Raw genomic sequence first — 21,530 nt, 5'->3', positions numbered from 1 at the left:
AACGAACATACTGCATTGTGCTGAAACAAATCCATATAAAACATCTTACATTACACATGTTATATCTACAAAGAACGCACTGAAATAAATCTATGTAAGAAAACTGACATAAGGGGCGACATCAAAAGTTCAATGTAGGATAAACAAGAATGTGTCCAAATTACACGGATGCCCCACTCGCACCATCCTTTTCCATGTTCCATGGACCGTGAAATTGGGTAATAATCTAATTTGGTATTAAAATTAGAAAGATTATACTATAGGGAACATATGTACTAAGTTTCAAGTTGATTGGACTTCAATTTTATCAAAATCTACCTTGACCAAAAACTTTAACCTGAAACTCCCACTTTCATTTTCTATGTTTAGTGGACCGTGAAATTGGGATCAAAAGTCTAATTTGGCTTCAAAATTAAAAAGATTATATCATAAGCAACAAGTTTACTAAGTTTCAAGTTGATTGGACTTCAGCTTCACCAAAAACTACCTTGACCAAAAACTTTAACCTGAAACTCCCACTTTCATTTTCTATGTTCAGTGGACCGTGAAATTGGGGTCAAAAGTCTAATTTGGCTTTAAAAATTAGAAAGATCATATCAGAAGCAACAAGTCTACTAAGTTTAAAGTTGATTGGACTTCAGCTTCATCAAAAACTACCTTGACCAAAAACTTTAACCTGAACGGACGGACGCACAGACGAACGGAGCCACAGACCAGAAAACATAATGCCCCTCTACTATCGTAGTTGGGGCATGATAACTTAATTCATATAGTTTTTTTTACTGATTTAAGGTGTTTTTTTTATCTTACATTGATCTATTGATGTCGCCCCTAACACCTGTGATATCTACAAAGAACATACTGAAACATATCCATATAAAAAATCTGACATAACACATGTGATAGCTACAAAGAACATACTGACACAAACCTATATGACAAATCTGACATAACACATGTGCAATCTACAAAGAACAAACTGAAACATATCCATATAAAAAATCTGACTATTAACACGAGTTAAGAAGATTTGTTTGTTACATTCATTACTATAAATGTATGTCCATTTTATGTTGCAGGTCTATATATCTGTGTATCTGCTCCTTTGTTTTACAATATATGTCTAATATCCTCATGCCCTACTTCACATGCAATAAACATTGGGCTGTTGCTATATTGATGTTAGTATTGTGGTCCAAAAGAAAACTGACAGTATTTATCTTACCAATAAAACAGGCTATGTGTAATTGGGAAGAACCAGCTACTACCCCAAAGGCATAATCCAGTGACTTCATACAGATGAAACCTTTTACATTTGACGAAGCCTTTTCTATGAGAAAATAAACCAATGCCCGTCTTTTTTATATAGTGTTGATCTTTGATGGTTATCATATTTATTTGCTACGGCCTTTTTTTATTATGTGCATATATTTATAACAGTCAGCATTGTTCTCTAACAGTTACTTTTTTACTTTATGTTTTCATTCTTTGCAACCTCCATCATATGTTTGGACATTAATGTCTGGGTTATGTTTCCTTAATATATTTTGTATTCTGGGGTGGTAATGGAGAGATGACCTGATCAGTTGTGTGCCATCCTTATCACATAGATCAATAAAATTAACGGTACCAATTTTCTTGCACCAGATGCGCATTTCGACAATACATGTCTCTTCAGTAATGCTCGTGGCCAAAATATTTGAAATCCAAAGCTTATATACCTGAGGATTCTTGCCACGGACAGAGGACTACAACCATCATTGTCACATAGATCAACATTTGGATTCTTCTCTAACAGTAACTTTACTATTTCAGTATGTCCTTTCAAACTTGCCATCAACAGAGGACTACAACCATTCTTGTCTCATTGATCAACATTATGATTCTTCTCTAACAGTAACTTCACTGCACCTGTATGTCCTTTATTACTTGGCCAGTGCAGAGGACTAACACCGTCATTGTTACATAGATCAACATTAGGATTCTTCTCTAACAGTAACTTCACTACATCGGTATGTCCTTTATAACTTGCCCAGTACAGAGGACTACAACAATTCTTGTCACATAGATTAACATCAGGATTCTTCTCTAACAGTAACTTTACTACATCGGTATGTCCATTATAACTTGCCCAGGACAGAGGACTCTGTCCATCCTTGTCACATAGATCAACATTAGGATTCTTCTCTAACAGTAACTTTACAATATCAGTATTATCTTCACCACTTGCCACGTACAGAGGACTACAACCATTATTGTCACATAGATCAACATTAGGATTCTTCTCTAACAGTAACTTCACTACATCGGTATGTCCTTCAGAACTTGCCACGTACAGAGGACTACAACCATCTTTTTCACATAGATCGACATTAGGATTCTTCTCTAACAGTAACTTCACTACATCGGTATGTCCTTTATAAGTTGCCCAGTACAGAGGACTCTTTCCATCCTTGTTACAAAAATCAACATTAGGATTCTTCCCTAACAGTAACATTACAATATCAGTATTTCCCATTAGACTTGCCCAGGACAGAGGACTAAATCCATCCTTGTCACATAGATCAACATTAGGATTCTTCTCTAACAGTAACTTTACTACATCGGTATGTCCATTATAACTTGCCCAGAACAGAGGACTCCGTCTATCCTTGTCACATAGATCAACCTCAGGATTCTTCTCTAACAGTAACTTTACAATATCAGTATTTCCTCCCAGACTTGCACCGGACAGATGACTATCTCCATCCTTGTTACAAAGATCAACATTAGGATTCTTCTCTAACAGTAACTTTACAATATCAGTATTTCCTCTCAGACTCGCCCAGTACAGAGGACTACAACAATTCTTGTCACATAGATTAACATCAGGATTCTTTTCTAACAGTAACTTCACTACATCGGTATGTCCTTTATAAGTTGCCCAGTACAGAGGACTCTTTCCATCCTTGTTACAAAAATCAACATTAGGATTCTTCCCTAACAGTAACATTACAATATCAGTATTTCCCATTATACTTGCCCAGGACAGAGGACTAAATCCATCCTTGTCACATAGATCAACATTAGGATTCTTCTCTAACAGTAACTTTACTACATCGGTATGTCCATTATAACTTGCCCAGAACAGAGGACTCCGTCTATCCTTGTCACAAAGATCAACCTCAGGATTCTTCTCTAACAGTAACTTTACAATATCAGTATTTCCTCCCAGACTTGCACAGGACAGAGGACTATTTCCATCCTTGTTACAAAGATCAATATTAGGATTCTTCTCTAACAGTAACTTTACAATATCAGTATTTCCTCTCAGACTTGCCCAGTACAGAGGACTCCGTCCATCCTTTTCACATAGATCAACATTAGGATTCTTCTCTAACAGTAACTTCACTACATCGGTATGTCCCTTATAAGTTGCCAAGTACAGAGGACTCTCTCCATGCATGTTACAAAAATCAACATTAGGATTCTTCTCTAACAGTAACTTCACTACATCGGTATGTCCTTCCAGACTTGCCCAGGAGAGAGTACTATAACACTCCTTGTCACATATATCAACATTAGGATTCTTCTCTAACAGTAACTTTACAACATCAGTACTTCCTTCATAACTTGCCCAGTACAGAGGACTATAACCATCGGTGTCACATAGATTCACATCTGCATTTTTATGTAACAACCACTGAACCATATCAGTATAACCTTTATGACAAGTCTCTGTCAGTGGAGTGGTACCATAGTGCTCCTTTGGTGTCACTGTATCCTGGGTGTTGGCTAATGTTACTTGATGTGATTGGTCCAGTTGTTTTAAGTGATGTAATAACTGTTCTCTGAATGATGATACTTTCATGTTATTGTTATTGAATACGACTGTCACCTTGCCTGCTGACCAGTCCTTTATAAACCTTTTTAAATATGATTGAAAAAAATATTTTGGTATTTCAATAATGAAGTCTATGTTACTGTTCTTGTCATCTGGTGATTTCTGACTAATAAAACGTTCATGTACTAAATCACTGTCACCATGATCTATCAAACATTCAATCATTTTCTGCTGACCAAAGTAATGAACAAGAAAGTCAAACAATTTATCATGTAGAGCTCTATAAATACCGTTCTTGATATATATAAATGTACCATCTAAAGTTTCAAGTTCCTTCTTCAGTTTTGCCTTTGATGTACTTCTGTTGATATCACAAGCATTACATGTGTCTTCTATGATATTTCGTTGTTCAACTGAAACTTTACCCTGGAACCATGTTTCTTTCATTTCATTATTAAAAAGAACTAATAAAGCAAGACTACATATTTTATATTTGCCTTCGTCATCTCGCATACTTAAATTGTCTAGTTCATTTTTATAGAAATGAAACGGATTATTGAAAAATTCTTTAACATCTCCATTTTCTACCCCAGGATATAAAGAGCATAAAAGTGGAAAGAATTCATTCTTTTGTGATAATTCATCAATATTGTCAACGTGTGTACCAATATAGGTTTTTGCTATGATATTTTTTTCTTCAGATGTAAGACATATCTTATCTGATATTAAGTTACATTCACAGGATTTAAATGGTAATAATATTTTAAACTTTTCATCTTTATAGACTTGTAATCTACAAGATACAATAATCTTACAACATTTGTCTGCAACAATTGTGTCAATCACTGGTAACATTTGCCTCCAGTTATCAATCTGTTGTTGGTTAGCAGTAAAATTACCACAAATATCATCTACAATGAAAACTGTCTGTTTACCAGGCTTGTAATAATCTCTTATATCTGTTGGAGCAAACACTGGTATTATTTTGTATCCCTCTTTCTGTAATACTAGTGCTGTATGTCTACTGATAAATGATTTCCCAACTCCTGATGGGCCAGTAAGAGTCACACAACTGTTGTCCTGTAAACATTCCATAACGTAATCGCTGGCTCTTGTAGTCACAAACATCTTATCTTTCTTTTCCCAGTCTTCTACTCGAATTTCTATTTGCTCTGAAAAATATGTTAGTGCAAATTAGAAATAATTTCAATTCAGCATTATACCTTATCATTTAAAACAGACGTGAAATAGTAAGTTATGGTTGTGTTGTGATTAAAAAATAAGTACCAACCACAAAATATATATCTTATAGTAAAGACTATAGCAAGTAGTCTACAAGATAAATTGACCATTAAATACTTCTTTCACCGATTCATAACAAAATGGTAAATTAGTGTGAAGTTTATATGCATGGTATACAAATAATAAATGGGAAATGTGTCCAAGGGACACAGATGATAATCCCGCTTGCATATAATGTTATAAAGTGACATAACTCATCGACTGTAAAAGCGACGCTACCCTTTGTACTTAATCTGAGTTTTGTGGTAATACGCATTGTGTATATGTTTCATAATATTTAGTTGAGGCAAACATAAGTTAGAGAACGGAAACGAAAAATCATGCATTTTTCCATTTGCAAAGGGGCATAACTCTAGAACGTTTAAAGTGACGCACAAAAAATTCAAACATGGTCCGTATTAAGTGGTAATAAACAAAGTTTCATAACATTTGGTGGAGGCAAACTTTAGTTGGCTCTTTTTTAGAAGAAATACGCAATAGACATATAGACAATTGTCAAGGAGGAAATGTAAACTTCTAAGAACTATACACTATATTATGTTCATACTTTGGTTGGGCCAAACTAAAGTTACAGAACGGAAACGAAAAATTTATAGCAATATTTCCATTTGGACAGGGGCATAACTTTAGAACGGTAAAAGTGATACCACAAAAATTCAAACGTGATCTGTGTTTTGTGGTAATGAGCATTGTGTATAGGTTTCATAACAATTGGATGTGGCAAACTAAAGTTAGAGAACGGAAACCAATTTTGGGATGTACGGACGGACGGACATACAGATAAGAGTAAAACTTAACTTTACTAATTGAATTCCCTTTTTAGTTTTCTATTGGTATCATTTTAATTTATCAATTGCTTTTAAATATAGATATAGGCAAATCTACTCACATGAGAATCTTAAAGGTAAAAAATTGACAAACAAAGTAATTGACCAGGAACTACTGATAACTGACTATTTTTTATGGTCAGGAAGATGCCAAGGGTACTTTAATAGTCTGACAACTTCGTTTGGGGAACCAAAAGAAAAGTAATTTGGTCCAAAAACCCAAAATATACTTTCATGTAAGAAACATAATAATTTGACCATTAAGTTAAAAGTCGTATGTTAGTCATGTATAAGGGCGATCTTACACATGTTAGATATCATAAAATCTGACCTGCAAGTCAGCATGTACAATCAAACAATTTGACTTGGACGTGAAAGATCAACTGTGTAATGCAATGAAAATTATTAGAGTACAAGAAACCTGCTTTTATGAGAAGAAAAAAAATACAAGTAATTAGACAATACATTGCATGTTGACAGTTATTCTTTTGTTCATGAAGATGTCAATGTTCAACCAAAAAATGTCTAGAATAAATTAGTTATGGTCCTGAAACTAAAGAGACAGACGTTGTCATTTGGTTATTTCATACCCCTGCTTGCCAATTATCATATCAAAAGAAAAACTTAAGACATCAAAGAAGCCTGTATCAATCACCTGGTAAATTGATAAAAATTATGCAACAAGAATATTTGTATTGAATGGAAACTGTGTAGGTCTAAGATCTGTCTAGCTTACCAATTCAGCTAAACCAAGTTTTTATATATATCTTTTCTATGACTTTTTTATGTCAGTTTTACTGTATCTGCTTTAGTTTTAGGGATAAGAGACGAAAGTTGCATTTTACCCCTATGTTGGGTTTTTTTTCGCAACAGTGGCCATATTTGTTTATGGGTATAATCCCTGGATATGTTTTTGAAAATGTATTTGATAAAAAAAAATCAGGTAAATTTTACCTATTTTTTCAAAGAAGAAAGTTTTTTAAGATAACAACGAAGGACAGACAACAACGGATCCAAGTGATTGCAATAGTTTAGTTGACCCTGTGGATCAGGTGAGCTAAACGTTATATATCGGATGACCTTGCATAATCATCTACCCTTTGAATTAGATGAGATTGAAATAAATATACCCTGAATATGCTTTGGAATTATATCTTCATCTTGTTTTTGCAATTCAGTTTCTAGGTTTTCTGAAACAAAAAAAGGTTACTCAAACACTCAAACATCTATCATACCGAACATGCTTTAAAATATGCTCATTTGAATCATCATGTTTTAATTTACGTTGTTTATATAGCTGTCCCTTTACGCATTAAAATATTTATTTCACAAAAAGCGAAGGTTGGAATGGATTAAATAAGTTAATTAGTAAAACGTGGCTATATATGATTTGTGACATTAATGGGCGATGACACATGTCAAAAGTTAAATACTGACCAATAAAACTTTACTGTGCTTTTCATGAATTAAATATGTCAATCAAAAAGTGGCACGATTACTATATCTTATTTTCAGAAAATTAACACATGCAGCAGATGTGAGTTGGATTTGTATTTCAGATACGTGTACCTGTAAATTCACATAGACGTTTACCGACCAGAGAGCTAATTATGTTATTGAATAGTTTTGTCTACACAAATTTTTTTCAGGGGGAATATATAGATAGCAAACTTGTATTTGAAATATATCTGCCTTCATACCCAGAATAGGACGTGTGGTTTTAAAGGAGTTAAACATTGTGAAAAGAAGGACGCATAAACACAGGTATCTAACCAAAATGACAATAGGAAAATATATGTTTTTTGGTTTTTTTTTGGGGGGGTATTTTTTTTTATTCTTTCATTATTTACTAGTCAAAAGAGTAGGAGCCAGACAGTGCATTGACAACTTCTGCGATGGAAGTTGGAGAACTTGCTTAAGCTCCTCCGATTCTTTGCTATTCCTATGAGACGGCGGGATTTGATAGTTCACTTACTAAAAATCTACTTAGTTAATGCACTCCTCTAAAATAACCGAAGTTCATTCACTCAAATTACAAAGGAAAAAATACCGTTTATGTTACATTCATTATCATTAAGCATAAAATTGAGAATGGAAATGGGGATAAGTTAAAAAGACAACAATTCGACCAAAGAGCAAACAACAGCCGAAGGCTACTAATGGGTCTTCAATACACCTGTTTAAACTTCATGATAATTTAATTTTTCGTCTTGTGCAGTGCATGCTTGAAAGAATAGGATAAAGCATGATTGTAACAATAGAGAGGTGAAAGATACCAAAGGGACATTCAAACTCATTAGTCGTAAACAAACTGACAATGTAATGGGACATTCAAAGCAGCAAGATGTAAAACTGGTTGGCATGATTTCTCTATATCTGGTTTTACTACACCACATCAATTAAACTCTGCTCGATATGATGATATTGTTTCTTTTGTTAATTTGTATAATTGTTGTTTAATTGTTGATCTCGCTCTTTTTTGTGCCTTATCAATTGAGGTATAACAGTATACATGTCAAACTGCAAAAGAAAATTTCAGGTTATTTCTTTGACATTGATATAATTGGTGATCTTTGAAAATTTTCTAAACACTTAACTAAATCATGTAAGAAGTGCTGGTGATTGTGAAAACTGAAATAGTTAAAATGTTATTCGTCAGTTTGCTGTCTCGTTGACATTTATCCAAAGTGTCCATTTTTTAAAGTACTATCAAAAACTCTCAACCAGTTACTTTGATCTCAATATTCTACCAAAGTATAAATGTAATAGTTTAGATACTCACTCAATTTCACATCATGCTTCTTATATTTCTAAAAATCAAAACATATTAACATTAAACATGTAAACGGTCAAGGTGCAGTCCATAGTCTATGTCACAGATTTTGGTAAAATTTTGCATTCAACTTTGGCTTGTTGAACCATTTTTGAAAATCTAGCTAAAAAATAGTACATTCATCTCTTTTATTTTCTGAAATATTACTAAATGAGATCTTTCAAAACAATCGAATATTTATATAAAAAGCACATACTACATGCATTCTTAAATTAATTTCTTTAAATCGTCCAATTACAAATGCATAAATTTGTCTTAAAAAATGGTATGCTATTAATACATAAATTTCCGTTTAAAGGGCATAAAATAATCATATGGTCAATTTCTTTGTTTTTGGTGTATTAACCAATCTGTAAACTATTTGGGAATAAAAAAAATCAAATATCAAATGTTACAATGTGATGACGTTACGCTTATTTTGATGTTTTGTGCTACTGCTACACCTAAAACACATTTTTTATTGATGTGTACTCTAACAAAATGTTTTTGGAAACATGAAAAGTTCTATTTTGTATATATTAAATGATTAAACATTGTATCCCTTAATTGTAGTTGTTTAAATGAAATGTTTTGGATATGATTTATTGATTGAACTGTATTTAAGACGACATTTCGCACTTTTGGTTATATCGTTGCTGCCTGATTTTATTAGAGGTAATAATAATAATAATATAATAATAATTCTTTATTTAAAGAGGGTTACACAGTTAGTTATAAAACTAATCTTCCCTGAGGCCCTCATTAGATACATAGAAATATAACAAACAAGAATCATGACCATTGGCAGGAAAACTGTCAATCCTATGTAATTAAGATAAAAGGAGAACATCCCTTCAACGAACAGGGTTTGAACCCACAACCTCAGTGTTTATGAGTGTTGACAGCCTTTGTGGTCACCCTTAATAAACTACTTACACGAAACTTTATTCATTACCCCTTTCAAAACTTCATTCTCTGTTCAATTTATGTTTGGAATCCACTGTTACAAACCCTCATTCAAACCTATACAAAATTACAGCTATAATTTCGGATATTGCAAGTCACAGACTTTTCAAGCCAGTCCGCATTGGCAAAGATGAAAAAGAGAAAATATCTTTCCTTAATCTTTCCTTTGCCAACAAAGGTATCGATGGCGTCAACTTAGGCAATATCCTTCATCATAAATTAGTTCAATCGAAAATACCTCCTTATTTGAAAGACCAGTCTGTACCAATCATTTCTTTTACCTATACCAAACCTATTGCAACTAAAATTTTCAATTACAAACACGTTTTGCAGGATCTCGATATTGACGACTTGTGCTAGTTCCCAATTCACATATAATCCCACTGGCCACGTTATTACCGGTAACCTCAACATTGTTAATAACACTTCTCTACGAAATGTGTTATCGAAAGGTCCAAAATATCGTGAGCCTAAATCCATCAATTGGAAATTCAACTTTAAAATTTTGATGGATTCAGTTGAGGATTATGCCAGGCAATGGGCTAAGCGCGAGAAGGAAGACGTAGACACTCTTTCCGAATGGATTAAGGCAGTGAGGTCGTTGATACAAATCAGAATTAAGAAACTGAATGGGTCTATCAATGCCCATGCTACGTCAATCTTTAAAGACCCAAATGTTGCAAAACACCTATCCTACCTCCATGACAAATATGTTATTGTCCCCGCAGATAAAGCCCCAAACAACATCGATTTTGTATGTAAAACTCATTACATTAACTGCTTGATAAACGAATTAGGTATTGACAATTCACTTGGAAACTCAACATATACCCTCACGACACTTACCAAAGAGGAAATCCTGGATAATCATAGGTATGTTCTGTGTTCCTTTGGAATTTCAACCAAAGATGAAGAACTGGATCTGCCATCACTGTATTGGATACCTAAACAACATAAGTGTCCTTACAAACAACGGTATAGTGCTGGGTCTTCCGAGTGCTCCACGAAACCGCTTTCTAAATTATTAACATCTATTTTATCAACAATCAAAGACGGGCTTCAAAGTTATTGTGAAACTGCCTATTCTAGAGGGGGCGTGAATCAGATGTGGACTTAAAAATTCCAAAGATCTTTTAGAGTACATACAATCTAACTCTCTTACATCTTGTAACAGAATTAAAACATTTGACTTTTCTTCTCTGTACACTAGTATTCCACATTCCAAACTAGAAGACAAATTGAAAGAATTGGTATTGCTTTGCTTCGTAAAAAAGAATGACCAACGTAGATTCAAGTATCTTGTCTTAGGGAGGGATAAATCCTACTTTGTAAAGAATCACTCTGATTCAAATAAAAAATTCTCTGAAACTGATATTATCAAGATTCTTGATTTCTTGATTGACAACATATTTTTTACGTTCGGAGGACGTGTTTTTCAACAGACTGTCGGTATTCCAATGGGAACAAACTGTGCCCTCTACTTGCCGACTTGTTTCTTTATTATTATGAGGCTGACTTCATGCAGGAACTTCTTAGGAAGAAAGATAAGAAGTTAGCACTATCCTTTAACTCTACCTTTCGCTATATAGATGATGTTCTTTCACTAAATAATTCAAAATTTGGTGACTATGTGGAACGCATCTATCCAATCGAGCTAGAGATAAAGGATACTACAGATACAGTTAAGTCGGCCTCATATCTTGACTAACATCTAGAAAATGACAAAGAAGGTCGGTTGAAAACAAAACTTTACGACAAAGGAGATGATTTCAGCTTTCCAATTGTGAACTTTCCATTTCTAAGTAGCAACATTCCAGCAGCACCTGCATACGGGGTATATATCTCCCAATTGATACGATATTCCCGTGCTTGCATTTCCTATCATGATTTTGTTGATAGAGGGTTGCTGCTCACAAGGAAGCTATTAAACCAAGAGTTCCAAATGGTGAAGTTGAAATCATCCTTTCGTAAATTTTACGGACGCCATCACGAGTTGGTTGACCGTTATTGAATAACCGTATCACAAATGATATCGGATATGTTCCTTACGTCGTAACTACAATCCCCTTCCCTTTCCTGAATGTGACCTACCGAATTAGACTATTTACCGGATTTGTTATCACATAAGAAACACGACGGGTGCCGTATGTGGAGTAGGATCTGCTTACCCTTCCGGAGCACCTGAGATCACCCCTATTTTTTTGGTGGGGTTCGTGTTGTTTATTCTTTAGTTTTCTATGTTGTGTCGTGTGTGCTGTTGTTTGTTTGTCTTTTTCATTTTTAGCCATGGCGTTGGCAGTTTGTTTTAGATTTATGAGTTTGACTGTCCCTTTGGTATCTTCCGTCCCCTCTTTTACAACCACATGGACAATGAGGCACATGACAACGACAAAGTTTTTAACAAAGATAAACAGAAAATAAGATGTAAAGACAAGCTGATTCTTATATTTATTCCCAAGAGCCTAATATTATGGATAGAGGGTGTATAATTACTGATTTTTTTTTAATGTTACTTACACTTTCTAAATCTGTTAACTCTTTTTGAACTGTGACGAACTGTCTATCTGTCTCTTCACAAACCCTCTGAGCATATTCACTTAAAATGTGTGTTTGCTGGCGAATTTCGTCCACTATTTCTACATCAAGTTTTGTTCCACTCAGAAAATTCTGACCTGTAAAACAAGTTGAAATGTAAGCTTTTTCAAAAGGATTTCAATTTCCATTCAAATAACATGATCTTGTTTACCAAGCCTGAAAATTTATACATGATCTAGTAATTCCTTTAAATATTCTTATGTTAAAAGGTTACCAATTCAAAACCAGTGCTTTCAAACATAACCGGTAGTTCCACCGTCTTTGCAATATAAAGGTGCCACCTACTTTCACTTAACCAAAAAACTATTTCTGAACATTTTTATTTGACAGGAAATTTCTTAAAATATTCTATTTACGCTTTAAAATATGAAACGATTCAGAACAGGAAGAACATCACTTGTGTTTACCTTAGTTACATAACAAATTTAAGGTGTGTCAGTCATTCTGATAAGTCTATATAAATATTTTATCCAATCAGGTAACTCTTTTCAAAATATCTCGTGGGTAGTGCAGGTCGTTAAAAAAACCTTGTCGTTTCAAAGTACCACTGTGTTTTCCAGTGGGAATCACTCAGGCTTTTCCCTAATAGAATATGGTTGAGTTACGATAGACCCAGGAGTAAATGAAACGTGCAAGTTTGCTTGACACAGGCACTTGTTTCTTCTATCCATGGGATGATCCACTATCAACTTATATTTAGGAGCTCCCAATAGATAGAAACAAGTGTCTCTGTTGCTTGATCATGGATTACAAAACGACGAAAAACCACAGATGAAGATTAAAGTAAGACATCGAGTAAAATACAACAAATTCGTTAAACTGTTGTTCTCAATAAATAAAGTCATTAACGAACAATCCTCTCATGGTTTTTAGTGCAACATCGAGCATTATTTGTGGTCTTAAAATTTAACAACATATATTCTCATTCTTTTTGTCATTTTAAATATGAATAAATAAATAAGATAATTGAAAGACTAAACAATTATCATAGGGTTCAATGTTTTACCCGACATTTGTTAACAGAATCAAACAATTTTGATGATTTTTAATCGTACTGTAGATAGCTTATTTCAGTTTATCAGGATTACTATCTTTACTGGAGATAAATAAAATTGGAATTGATTTTGGATTTTGGATTTAAAGCTTAATAATTATTTTTCTAAAAATGAGCTATTAGACTGCCATATTTTAATGACAGCTTTGTAAAGTGGAGATAACTGTTTCATCCAAGTAGGGAATTGCTACTGAGTACTAAAGTAAACAATGCCTAACAAATATATAGGTTTCATTCACTATGATTTTGTGTTATTGTAAAATTGTCTGGTTGTGGTCTTTGCTAGTAAACATGAACATTCAAGTCTAATGTACCTATGAGGTAATCTCGTGCCAGATTGAAAACTGAAAAAAAATTAAATGTCACATTAAAAATATTACTTTTCACAGCTTCAAAACATACCAGGAAATGCTCAAAAAGCAAGATTTTGCATGTTTTTTCGCCACCGTCTGGGGGTCTAGGCTAGACCCCCGGCCTGAAAATGTTTCGCCTTGCTACGCTCATAAACAGACTCCTACTTTTAATGAAAGAACCCCAACTTAAAAAAAATCTTTGAAAGTACTGCATAAATGTGATGTTATTAGATATTTGAATAATTTATTTATTGGTATAAATATTGATATTGATCTATATCAGTAAATTAAAACCATAATAAATAGTATTGTTTTACACATATACACTTTCACAGTATTACAATCTCTCAAGACCTATATTTTGGCTTTGCACAAGGTCATGTTTTTATCTGACTGTTATTCACATCTTCACATTAAATCCATTGGATGTTGGATGTGTACTGAATGATAATTAAATCTTTGATACATGATTTTTTTTTTTATTTAGTTGGTATTGGCTTGAACTAGATGTCAGTTACTCTGAGTACTCTAAGATCTGTACTTTAGAGTCTTTTTTGTTGTGGAGAACTGGAGATGTAAAAATACGCTTCCACATCTTGTCTGTGTTTTTGTTAGATGTTTTTTCTGCTTTGTATCAATCTGTTGAGTTAGTTAAGCAATTTTCAACTGATTTTTATAGTTTATGTTTAACCCTGCCACATTCTTTCTTGTGCCTGTCCCAAGTCAGGAGCCTGTAGTTCATTGTTTGTCTTTGGTTTAAGTGTCATATTTGTATTACCGAATTGTTCTGTTATAATTAGGCTGTCACTTTTCTAAATTGAATTGTTTTATATCGGGACATTTTATAGCCATCAATACAGTGTCGAATTTCTCTGTTGATTGCTGTACAGTCGCCTATAACTGCTTCCGTCCGCTTCATTAACACTTTTGTGGATAGTTGTCTCATCAGCAATCATACCACATCTCTCAATATTATATTTTTATCATTAATTTTACTGCATCAGATTTGCATTTCGACAATCAATGTCTCTTCAGTGATGCTCGAGGCTGAAACTCAATTACATAAAACAAACGTGGTAGAGTTGATCAAACATTAAATAACAGTATACACGAGTTTCTGAAGTTGTTTGTCATTCTCTAGATATTTTGTAGCTGTAATATTTTCTGTATAACAATTCGGGTACCAGCAAACCATTTCGTGTTTATTGTTGATGCTCATGTTAGAGCAGTGTACTTTGTGTTCATTGCCATTTGAGCACATCAAAATACATTTCTGCCTCTGTAATTCAGGTAAGAGTAATGTATGTGCTGCTGATATTTCATCCTCCTTTTCACTTTTTTATAACAGCACTTAGTGTAGCACACATTGGTTTATTGCTTATTCAACACAGAACACTATCCAACATTGTAGATGAGAATAGGATTCATGAAAAAAATCTCTGTTTTGTTGATCTTGTATTGCTGATTAATTAGTCTAACTATCTACACATTTTCAAACCAATATCTTCAAGCATGACGAATAAACAGATGCGCCCTGAGCGCATGATACGCCCGTGGCTTTTTTAATAAAATTCAATACTTTTCAATGTTATATCAGAAATTAATAAATACTAAAGGGAGGTTATCTTAATAGATATACATCAGTCATCAAAGTGTAATGAAAACTGTTCTAAGCACTTCAAGGATATTGTCCAAAAACTTGAAAATCACCACCGTTTTATATGAATAAAATATTATAACTCGGAAACGTAAAATCTAAAGTTTTTAAAAACCAAAAGGGAGCTTGCAACAATAGATATAAACAATTTATCAAAGTTTTATAAAAAAATAATGCTGAAAATTTTTGAGTTATTGTCCGAAAATTTGACAATTCCCCTTTTTGTAATGAATAAAACCCCATAAATTGGAAATGTATAGTATAATATTTATTAAAATCAAAAAGGAGCTCATGTCAATAGCAATAAATAATTCACCAAAGTTTCTTGCAAATTGGTGAAATTGTTTTTGAGTTATTGTCTGAACACTGCAAAATCCCCCCTTTTTTAATGAATAAAACCCCAAAACTCGGGGTCATCGGACATATTTGTTCAAACTAGATACCCCAATGGCCAAGTTTGGTTAACTTTGACCCATAGTTTTAGAGGAGAAGATTTTTGTAAAAGTTAACAAACGATGACAGACGACGGATGACGGTCAACAGACGACAAGTTATGAGAAAAGCTCACTTCCAAGTGAGCTTAAAACCAGATCGTGTTGGGTATTCTGCCATGAGAGAGCAATAAAACAACATATATCATACAATTATTTACCATTTGTTTCCCATCTGTTTAGCTCTCCCAAGATTTTTTTTTCCTCTGTGTTACCCAGCCTGAGGTTGGTAATAAGTTGTTTCATCAACTGGAAGGAATCTCCATATTTTGTAGTAGTCCATTTGGTAAAGTCACAATGTGCCCAGGGATTACGTATTTCTGAACGTATCTAATAAAGAAATATATATATATATATCATTATTGTTAAAACTTTTGACAGCGAAGGCCATTTGTTGAGCCGAAATATTTGCAATTATTGTATAATTTATATCATCTGTTCAGTTTTTCCATCTTTGTGCGATGATATTCAACACTTTTTAGTGTTTTGATTTCCATCTATTTATTGGTATTGTTACACAATCTTTTAGACTCATATATATATACAAAAAAAGTTTCTTTTCAAACGGTGTACAGAATAATATATTAAAAATTAAATACACAAAAAGAGTTTTAAAAGCAGTATTGTCTAGCGCTTTCATCCATCTTGGGACTTTTCAAGACTATGAACGTCGTTATGGGGAACACATCAGTATAATTATGACGTAACTTCATTGTTCGGTACATATTAGTAGTATGATGCGACGTTATTGTTCATGTATCTACTAAGCATTAAGCTTGGCATCAAACATTTTTATGAATTTTCTCTCTAGTTCTTTACGGTATTCTTCTGTTGGTTCCGTACATTTGAAGAACGGGAAAAAAATAGAATTTTCCTCCCGCACAAATGTCTTAATGTTCGCTCAACGGAATTTGTCAGAACTCGGGTTGCCGTATTTGCTGTTTATGGGTCCTGACCCGTTCACACACACTGTATCCTGTTTGACCTATGTAGTTTTCTTTACAGTTGACACATATTATACAATAGAGTAAATTTTCGGATTTGCGTTTACTGTAAATTTCTTACCGTTTTTGAAATATTTCGTACTACCGATTTTTAAGTAATTATAATTGTCTCTGGAACATACTCCATAGCGTGAATCGCTACATATTTGTACGGATGATATCTTTTCAACTATATCAAATCGCGCTTTTGTAAGTTGGCGTTTCAAATTTTTCAGTTGTCTTCTACTATAAATGATAGATTCTTCTTTTACCACATTTTTCATTATTTCACTTTGATGTAAAATCGGAAAATTCGATTTTATAAACTTGAAGGCATTTGGTTATGACCGATCATAAGTAGTCACAAACGGGAGGAAATCATCATCAATTGTCTGTTCCTTCGGTGTTCTAAGTTGATTTGTAGAAATTTTATTTGTCCTCTCAATACAGTCATCTATAAGTTTTAATGGATATTTCTGTTGTAAGAGATACATCTTCAGTTCTTCTAACCTTCTTTTGCGAAGAGTTTTATCCAATACAATTGAACATACAATACAATATGGAATGTTTCTTTTTGTATGTGATGGGTGGCAGGATTCAACATTTAAATACTTGTGTGTATCTGTCTTCTTGTAATAAATATCCGAAATGATTTTATTGTTGGAGAGTTTAATCAAAATGTCTAGAAATGGGAGTTCCAAGTTACTACTTTCAATAGTGAATTTTATTGACGGATGCAATGAGTTAAGAATTTCATGGAATTTTTCTAAGTCGTCTGTTGATTTATTCCATAATATAAAACAATCGTCTAGAAATCTTTTCCACTGTTCATAAACATATGTTTTGAATTCCTGTCCAAATATCTTGCCAACTTTTTCGTATAATATTTTTTCTAAGTAAGCCATAACTAAATTGGCATAGGTAGGCGCAACTTTTGTTCCCATTGCAGTTCCTTTAATTTGTTTGTAGTATTCACCATCGAAATAAAAAAAAACATTTCCTTCAAGGATGATTTTCAAAGCTTTTACAATGAATTCCGTATCGACTTGCCGTCGACAATTTCTCGGTTATTTCAACCCAATATTTTATTGCCGTTGTTCCTAGATCGATGGTGAATACTACAAAGAAATCCTGATATGGTTTTGCAATCCATTGTATGCATCATATACGGTGGATTCATTTATTTTTCCTGGGTACAAATTTATGTGGATTGAAGAAAACTGTGTTTTCCTTGATATTTGATTTTGTGGCTTTGCCAATGTCTGCTTACAAACATATCGAAAATCATACCTCACTGAAAATTTAAATTTGTGGATACCAACCAAATCGAAGAAAATGGGAACTTCTCTAATAATAATGATTTCTCAGTACCTTGGCATCCTTTACCTGAATTGGTCTCACACTCCCTTGTGGCGCAAAACATTTAAGAACTGTGCCATGAACACATGATACACAATCTCCCTTTGAATATAGCTTGTCTTTATGCTTTAAATGGACGTAACTATATGGTAAACAAGAAGTACTGCTTCGCCAAGCGCAGCCTCATACGACCACAGAGGTCGAACCCTGGACAGTTGGGACAAGTTTGGACACAATATTCAAGCTTTATACTGTATGAATTTGGATTGTGATAAAAAATTTGACATACTAGTAATATAGGTTTCTGACAAAAACATGGCTAGATTCAGCATATAAATAAACACAAACAAATTTATTTTAGTTGAAATCAAACAAATAAAATTAAGAATGGAAATGGGGAATGTGACAAAGAGACAACAACCCGACCATAGAAAAAACAACAGCAGAAGGTCACCAACAGGTCTTCAATGTAGCGAGAAATTTCCGTACCCGGAGGCGTCCTTCAGCTGGCCCCTAAACAAATATATACTAGTTTAGTGATTATGAACGCCATACCAATTTCCAAATTGTACACAAGAAACAAAAATTAAAATAATACAAGACTAACAAAGGCCGGAGGCTCCTGACTTGGGACAGGCGCAATAATGCGGCGGGGTTAAACATGTTTATGATATCTCAACCCTCCCCCTATACCTCTAGCCAATGTAGAAAAGTAAACGCATAACAATACACACATTAAAATTCAGTTCAAGAGAAGTCCTAGTCTGATGTCAGAAGATGTAACCAAAGAAAATAAACAAAATGACAATAATACATAAATAACAACAGATAACTAGCAGTTAACTGACATGCCAGCTCCAGACTTCAATTAAACTAACTGAAAGATTATGATTTCATCATATGAACATCAGGCACAATCCTTCCCGTTAGGGATTTAGTATCATACCATCATAACATATATGAGAAGAACATAACCCGTGTCATGCCAACAACTGGTTTTTGAATAAATGTGTTTAGTTCCGATGCAAAGACCCTATAAGTGAATCAATATTAATGCCAAAATATGCAATCTTTAATGACCTGACAACAGTATCGTAACTATATCCCCTCTTAAAAAGTCTATTCAAAGGTTTTGTTAGTTTCTGAGGTGAATACTGACACCTTTGTGCTTTATAAAGAATATTTCCATAAAAAATTGGATGTGAAATACCTGAACGTTTAGGAAGTCTGCATGTTGAGCTATATTTACGAATGATGTCCTTATGCCGATGATAAAATTTAGTAAATGTTTTGACTAGTTTGTGATATCGAAAACCCTGGTGTAATAATTTTTTCAGTAATACATAAATTTCTCTCGTTAAAATCTAAAACATTGTTACATACACGAGCAAATCGTACAAGTTGAGATATATAAACACCGTAAGATGGTGACAAGGGAACGTCATCATTTAAAAAAGGATAATTAACGATAGGAAATGAATAATCATCTCTTCTATCATAAATTTTAGTATTCAGCTTTCCGTTAGTAATATAGATATCAAGATCGAGGAAAGGGCAGTGGTCATTGTTAGTATTAGCTTTATTTAAAGTAAGTTCAACAGGATAAATTTCTTTAGTAAACATACTGAAGTCGTCATTATTAAGAGCCAAAATATCATCCAAATATCTAAAAGTATTATTAAATTTGTTTATCAGATGTTGTTTCGATGGGTCTTTGAATATTTTTGTCAAAAATTGTAACTCATAGCAATACAAAAACAGGTCCGCAATAAGTGGTGCACAGTTAGTCCCCATTGGAATTCCGATAACCTGACGATATACGGAATCCCCAAAGCAAACAAAAATGTTATCTAGTAAAAATTCAAGGGCATATATAGTATCAAAGCATGTCCAATTGACATATTTTTTTTGTTTTTTGCTACTAAAAATCACCTAAAAGAGTTTGAACATATATATTCACATTCTGACTTTTTAAATGTTTACTTTTGGACCTTTCAAACCTTAATATGGACTAATTTGAAAACAGGGCCCAAAAGAGTACATACGCTGAAATGTTTCGCCTACTATACTGACCATTGATTTTATGATTGATTATGTTGATAGTCCTTCATATAAAGTTTTACAACAAGTATCACATTAACATTAATGATCCAAGAAAATGAGGTCAAGGTCAGATAAACCAAGCCGGAAATACAAGTACACCTTTAATACAATCCCTCCATACACAGAATATGGATGACCTATTGCTTATAGTATAAAAGAAACATACCACACCATGGAAATTCTATACTGACCAATGAACCATGAAAAATGAAGCCAAGGTCATTTGAACCCTGCCAGACAGACGTGTACAACTTAAAATCATTCCATGCATCAAATATAGTTGACCTTTTGCATAAGGTATCTAAAAAAAAAGTTTACATGGAAAACTGAACATTGAACAATCAACCATAAAAATGAGGTGAAGGTCAGATGATACCTGCCAGACAGACATATACACCTAACAATCATTCCATACACCAATTATAGTTGACATATTGCTTAGAGTTTAAGAAAAACAGATCAAAACAAAAATTAATAACATAAGCAATGAACCATGAAAATGAGGTCAAGGTCAAATAAAACCTGCCAGACTGACATTTACATCATTAAATATGTCCATACACCAAATATAGTTGACCTACTGCATGCAGTTTTAAAACAAGAGTGATCATGCTGAAATGTCTCGCCTTCTTTACTAACCATTGATTTATGTTTATAGTCCTAAATATAAAGCTTTACTATAAGGAAGACATTAACTTCAAGATCTACAAAAATGAAGTCAAGATCAGATAAACCAAACAAGAAATACATGTACACCTTACAATCATTCATTAAACCATACTTAGTTGACCTATTGCTTATAGTTTCTAAGAAACAGTCTTATAGATTAGACCGTTGGTTTTCCCGTTTGAATGGTTTTATACTAGTAATTTTGGGGCCCTTTATAGCTTGTTGTTCGGTGTGAGCCAAGGCTCCGTGTTGAAGGCCGTACTTTAACCTATAATGGCTTACTTTTTAAATAGTTATTTGGATGGAGAATTGTCTCATTGGCACTCACACCATATCTTCCTTTATCTATTAACCAAGAAAACTTAAAATTGACAAATGAACCATGAAAATGAGGCCAATTTCGGATGAACCATGCCAGACAGACATGTACACCTTACAATCAATGTATGCATTAATTACTGTTGACATATTGCTTATTGTATCTAAGAAACAAACTTAGCCTTGAAAACAAATATAGTTGCTCTTTTGCCATGCAA

General features: G+C 33.5%; 1 protein-coding gene across 1 annotated transcript in view; it reads right to left on the bottom strand.

Annotated features, from left to right (window-relative positions):
- Positions 1–991: 991 nt before the first annotated feature.
- Positions 992–21,530, bottom strand: part of LOC134698047 (uncharacterized) — a 44,898-nt gene continuing 24,359 nt past the window's right edge. Inside the window, exons 5-10 of the mRNA XM_063560335.1 lie at positions 16,042–16,210; positions 13,694–13,723; positions 12,248–12,402; positions 8,735–8,762; positions 7,083–7,142; positions 992–4,995 (exon numbers count right to left, since the gene is read on the bottom strand). Coding sequence (XP_063416405.1) covers positions 1,865–4,995; positions 7,083–7,142; positions 8,735–8,762; positions 12,248–12,402; positions 13,694–13,723; positions 16,042–16,210 — 3,573 coding nt within the window. The 3' untranslated portion in view covers positions 992–1,864. The remainder of the gene's footprint in view (positions 4,996–7,082; positions 7,143–8,734; positions 8,763–12,247; positions 12,403–13,693; positions 13,724–16,041; positions 16,211–21,530) is intronic.

This window comes from Mytilus trossulus, chromosome 14 (assembly GCF_036588685.1).
Source record: "Mytilus trossulus isolate FHL-02 chromosome 14, PNRI_Mtr1.1.1.hap1, whole genome shotgun sequence".
Classification (NCBI taxonomy): domain Eukaryota; kingdom Metazoa; phylum Mollusca; class Bivalvia; order Mytilida; family Mytilidae; genus Mytilus; species Mytilus trossulus.
Note: the sequence above shows the minus strand (reverse complement) of the source record. Positions and strands in the feature narration are given on the sequence as shown.